The 6,000-nt window shown below is 42.5% G+C and overlaps 1 protein-coding gene across 1 annotated transcript; it reads left to right on the top strand.

The window, feature by feature from the left end:
- Positions 1-1,721: 1,721 nt before the first annotated feature.
- LOC129864115 (transmembrane protein 250-like) lies at positions 1,722-5,970 on the top strand. Its single transcript, XM_055936729.1, has 2 exons — positions 1,722-2,010; positions 2,309-5,970. The coding sequence occupies exon 2, from the start codon at positions 2,502-2,504 to the stop codon at positions 2,919-2,921; it is 420 nt and encodes a 139-aa protein (XP_055792704.1). The 5' UTR covers positions 1,722-2,010; positions 2,309-2,501; the 3' UTR covers positions 2,922-5,970.
- Positions 5,971-6,000: the final 30 nt, after the last annotated feature.

Below are 6,000 nucleotides of genomic sequence, written 5' to 3'. Positions count from 1 at the left end.
CTTCCTGTGACATCGGGTGCTGTAGGTGTCCTGGAGGGCAGGTAGTTTGCACCCGGTGATGTGTTGTGTAGACCACACCACCCTCTGGAGAACCATGCGGTTGAGGGCGGTGCAGTTGCCGTACCAGGAGGTGATACAGCCTGACAGGATGCTCTCAATTGTGCATTTGTAAAAGTTTGTCAGGGTTTTAGGTGACAAGACACATTTCTTGAGCCTCCTGAGGTTGAAGAGGGGGGTGCTTCTTCACCACACTATCTGTGTGGGTGGACCATTTCAGTTTGTCTGTGATGTGTACTCCGAGGAACTTAACACTTTCCACCTTCTCCACACTGTCCCTTCGATGTGGATAGGGGGGTGCTCCCTCTGCTGTTTCCTGAAGTCCACAATCATCTCCCTTGTTTTGTTGACGTTGAGTGAGAGGTTGTTTTCCTCACCTCCTCCCTGTAGGCTGTCTCTTCATTGTTGGTAATCAAGCCCACTACTGTTCTGTCGTCTGCAAACTTGATGAATGAGTTGGAGGCGTGCATGGCCACGCAGTCATGGGTGAACAGGGAGTACAGGAGGGGGCTAAGAACACACCCTTGTGGGGCCCCAGTGTTGAGGGTCAGTGAAGTGGAGATGTTGTTTTCTACCTTCACCACCTGGGGCGGCCCGTCAGGAAGTCCAGGACTCAATTGCACAAGGCGGGGTTGAGACCCAGGGCCTCAAGCTTAATGATGAGCTTGGAGAGTGCTATGGTGTTGAATGCTGAGCTGGTATCAATGAACAGCATTCTTACCTAGGTATTCCTCTTGTCCAGATGGGATAGGGCAGTGTGCAGTGTGATGGCGATTGCATCGTCTGTTGACCTGTTGGGGCGGTATGCAAACTGAAGTGGGACTAGGGTGGCAGGTAAGGCGGAGGTGATATGATCCTTGACTAGTCTCTCAAAGCACTTCATGATCACAGAAGTGAGTGCTACGGGCAATAGTCATTCAGTTCAGTTATCTCTCTGCCAATAACAGATCGTTTTCAGTTTCCCCCTCCGCACTCAGAACACTCCCAGACAATTCTAGCAAAATTCTTGGTTTAGAAAATGCTCTTTGCAATTTATTTTTCACAGTAAAGTACTTTATTGTTACCCTGAAATTAGTTGATAATGAGATTTAAAAATGGCTGCATTGAACCTTTAAACTTTAAAGTATACTTTATCAAACATATTTAGATGTACATTTGAATTAATCTATAGGTTTCAAACACACTTACTAGGTCAACATGCTTTAGGAATGACTGTAGTGGGCAGGCTATGGCTAAACCTTAGTTTAGGCCTTTTGTGTTAGGGTGAAACTAGCAGTTCGCTGTCTCCCAATATTACAATGACAGATTGGGGGTGATCTCTGTTCTCTGAGGCTATAACATGATGTGGCCATGTATTCTCTCTCTGAACTCTCTCCAATACTTTTTTAATTTCAAAACCATATTGCAGTTTGGCTTGACTGACATTGAGACTGAGGAGTTTTTCACTGTCATCACACATTCACGGAAATCATTAACCTCTATGCAACTTGGATTTGGGGAGGTAGCCGGGCAAGCCATTTTTCTCACAATAACAATCTCTATCACCTCCAAGGCAAAAAAGAGAACCAACTACAGTTTTAAACCGGAAAAAAACAAACAATTGAACTCTTCTCCTTTAAATTTCAGATGTTGTCGTGAGGAGAATGACTGAAACATTTTACGACAGGATGTATTCACCAGTTGTCAGAGCAACACTACCGCCCCTGTTGAGTTACATTGCAGCAAGCGTAACCATCTATGTCAATACAATGATGTATCAGATGGCTGTAATTACGGTTTGTTGTTTTTGAAAGGTCTTTATGCGACGAGTTATAACATGATAACTTGCAGCAGTCGTTTCACAGCATACTACGACGAGTTTGAGGAACTCATGTATGAGCATCGAATCGAATGCTGAGAATTCATTGTGCAAGACATCTTTCAATAACTCGAAATAATTTTTCTAAACGAACGGTATGTACAATTTCAGCTTGATAAATAAGATACATATTTTAATGACGTTTACAAGCGGTCAAGTCTATAGGCCCAGGCTACATCCATAATTGAGATTTTAAAATATTTGACAATTATCATTTTCAATAGACATAAGCAGCATAAACCATGATTTACTGCTTTTACTATCAAGGCTGTCCTAATGTCACACTGCTATCATAGTGTGTGAGGGAGATGGATTGCTCCTTGCAATGTCCATATTTAGTTGGGTGTGTGTAACACAAAAATGTAGCATAAATGTGTTGTGCTCTCTTTACAGAGCCTTGTTGCCTTTTGGATGCCTGTAGCGACAGACTCCAAACAGACCTAATCAGAGGTCCACATTCCATGCCTGGGGTTCCGTTTTAAGCTCTAAGCCAGTCAATGATGCTAACCCCCACCACCCCTGAAGCAGAGGACAAGGCCTATTGCTGTGACTCCCCACAGAAGCTTGCGTCTCAATTCTCCCACTCATGCCTGTGATCCCCATCCCTCGGCGTGTGCGTAGCTTCCATGGTCCCCACACCACCTGCATGCACTCGGCCTGTGGGCCTGCACGCACCACCCAGCTTGTGCGCACCAAGTACAACAACTTTGACCTTTACCTGCGCTCACGCTGCATGTACGGCTTCCTGCGCTTCCTGCTCTACTTCGGCTGCAGTCTTCTGACCTCCCTCCTCTGGGTGGCGCTGTCGGCTCTATTCTGCCTACAGTACGTGAGCGCCCGTGTCTTCCTGCGACTGCAGTACAAGCTGTCCGTCATCCTGTTGTTGCTAGGACACCGGCGCCTTGACTTTGGGGTGCTCAACAACCTGTTTATCTACAGTATGCAGGTCACAATGTTCCTGGTGGGAGGCCTGGGCTGGTGCTTCATGGTGTTTGTGGATATGTAGCTTCTGGTGACAACAGTGACGATGGATTTTTTATTATAAACAAAAAAAATGTAACCTTTATTTAACCGGGTAGGCTAGTTGAGAACAAGTTCTCATTTACAACTGCGACCTGGCCAAGATAAAGCAAAGCAGTGGACACAAACAACAACACAGAGTTGCACATGGAATAAACCAACGTAGAGTCAATAACACAGTAGAGAAAAAAAAGTATATATACAGTGTGTGCACTGTTATATACCAATGTCAGACCTCTACCTAATGCACAGCAGCCATTTTGTACCAAAACATTACCACACAGCAGCAGTTGCGATGAAGGCGTAAGGATGACCAGGAATAGAAGCTGGACAGAATATATGGTTACACTCTGCTGCTATTTGCCTGAAAACAGCTGATGCATACTTACTCTAAGACTTCTGTAATACTTACAGAAGTCTTAGAGTAAGTTACTTTAGTTTGGACTATGAAGGCCTTACTTTAGTTTGGACTATGAGGGGTGGGATGCCTCGCAAGGCCCTAGAAAGGAAAACATGCTATCTTCTGTTTGACTGGAGAAAACAAATCACACAAAATGTTGAATTCTAAACATAAAGGATACGTTTGTATTGGTGTTGGAATCAATTCCCTAGGTGACCAACATTATTTTTGTAACATTATTATTTTACACATCGTCTTTTGATAAAAAAAATAAAAAAGCATCAGTATCGTGCTATAAAGTATATGGATAAGTGAGTATGTGTGAGTGTTTGCAGATTGTGTCTTATTGATGCCACTAATATCTGCCATGGGCAAGGCCTGCTGCTTGAGCTGTGTCATCGAGTCTGTAACAGTGCGAGTTAGTTACAGTGGGTGGCTTTGGGTGAAGTGTTCATTTAGTCCCTCACATGGTCCCAGAATCCCTCTCGCAGAGAGAACACTCTGTTCGGCCTCCCTCAGAAAACAATAGCCAATCACAGCCAGACACCTCCGTCTCTGCCAACCAAAACAATGGCTGTGGCTGTATCCCAATGGCCTCCTTTACTCAGCTTCCTCCCTACACTAGGACTGATCTGATAAGTATAGGAAAGGCTGTAATGATAGGATGAAAACCTATTCAGAATGTTTATCAGTGTGGTCATGTGTAAAGCCTGTAGTTTTCACTCACCATGTGCCAATAACTTTCTCATTGTTCATTTTAAGTATTGAAATCCTGATAAATTTCTCCTAAATTCTCCTCTTTTCCTTGTCCCCTTTTCCACAAGCCTAGGTTCTGGCCAGGAAAAGGTCTGGCCCTAGTTATAGTCACAGCCTCTGTTTCAGTACTTAAACAGTAAACAGTGTGCAAGCCAAGTTTCCACCATGCTACTTTCTATTCAGTCTGTTTCAGATCAGTGCTCAATACTACCATTTGAAAGATTTGGGACTCGGCCCCAGTTGTTGGATGGAGTTCAGAGATAGATAGAGGACTCATCTTAATATCTGTGCCATTATAGTGTCTGTGATAGCCAGTGAGGCTACAACCCATAGGAATCCCTACCCAGTTGACTACTTTGACCAATTTAAAATGGCGACATGGAAAAGGACTGGCATTGGGCCGAATTGGGTACGCAGCACAACCCTGTATTGTTCTAGAATCAACTCATCATATACCTCATACTCTGGGCTACTCATATTTGTTAGCCTAGTTCGTATATGTCCTGTTAAAACTGAAAGGAAGGAAGAATTGTGTTTTTGAAGGAAGTGTTCATACCCCTTTACTTATTCCACATTTTGTTGTGTTACAGCCTGAATTCAAAATGGATTAAAATATATTTTTTTATCTCACCCATCTACACACAATAACCCATAATGACAAAGTGAAAACATGTTTTTAGAAATGTTTGCTAATGTATTGAAAATGAAATATAGAAATATCTCATTTACATAAGTATTCACACACCTAACTCAATACTTTGTAGAATAACCTTTGGCAGCGATTATAGCTATGAGTCTTTCTGGGTAAGTCTCTAAGAGATTTCCATACCTGGATTGTGCAACATTTGTGCATTATTCTTTTCAAAATTCTTCAAGCTCTGTCAAATTGGTTGTTGAGCATTGCTAGACAACCATTTTCATCTCATGGATTTTCTAGTAGATTTAAGTCAAAACTGTACCTCGGACACTAAGGAACATTCACTGTCTTCTTGGTATGCAACTGCAGTGTAGATTTGGCCTTGTGTTTTAGGTTATTGTTCTGCTAAAAGGTTCATTAATATCCCAGTGTCTGGTGGAAAGCAGACTGAACTAGATTTTCCTCTAGGATTTTGCCTGTGCTTAGCTCCATTCTGTTTATTTTTTATCCTGAAAAACTCCTGTCCTTAACTATTACAAGCATACCCATAACATGATGCAGCCACCACTATGCTTGAAATTATGGAGAGTGGTACTTAGTAATGTGTTGTATTGGATTTGCCCCAAACATAACACTTTGTATTCAGGACAAAAAGTGAATTGCTTTTCCACATTTTTTGCAGTAATACTTTAGTGCCTTATTGCATCCAGGATACATGTTTTGGAATATTTGTATTCTTTACATGGTTCCTTCTTTTCACTCAGTCAATTAGGTTAGTATTGTAGAGTAACTACAATGTTGTTGCTCCATCCTCAGGTACCTCCTATCACAGCCATTAAACTCTAACTATTTTTAAGTCACCATTGGCCACATGGTGAATTCCCTGAGCAGTTACCTTCCTCTCTGGCAACTGAGTTAGCTTTGTAGTGACTGTGTTGATATACCATCCAAGTGTAATAACTTCACCATGCTCAAAGGGATATTCAACATCTACTTTTTTATTTGTACCCATTTACCAATAGGTGCCCTTCTTTATGAGGAATTGGAAAACCTCCCTGGTCTTTGTGGTTGAATCTGTGTTTACAATTCACTGCTTGACTGAGGGACCTTGCAGGTAATTGTAATAATAATGTTAAACTTTATTATTGTACACAGGCCATGCAGATGATTTTCTCCTGAACTTACACTGAATATACCAAACATTAGGAACACCTTCCTAATATTGTGTTTCAACACCAACCCCCCCCCCCCCCCCCCCCCCCCCCCCCCCCT

This window comes from Salvelinus fontinalis, chromosome 10 (assembly GCF_029448725.1).
Source record: "Salvelinus fontinalis isolate EN_2023a chromosome 10, ASM2944872v1, whole genome shotgun sequence".
In the NCBI taxonomy this organism is placed as follows: Eukaryota; Metazoa; Chordata; class Actinopteri; order Salmoniformes; family Salmonidae; genus Salvelinus; species Salvelinus fontinalis.
This window is presented reverse-complemented; position numbering and strand designations above follow the sequence as displayed.

Bases quoted from the DNA above. Each gene is read 5' to 3' on its own strand.
- LOC129864115 (XM_055936729.1), top strand. From the start codon at position 2,502: ATGCCTGTGATCCCCATCCCTCGGCGTGTGCGTAGCTTCCATGGTCCC.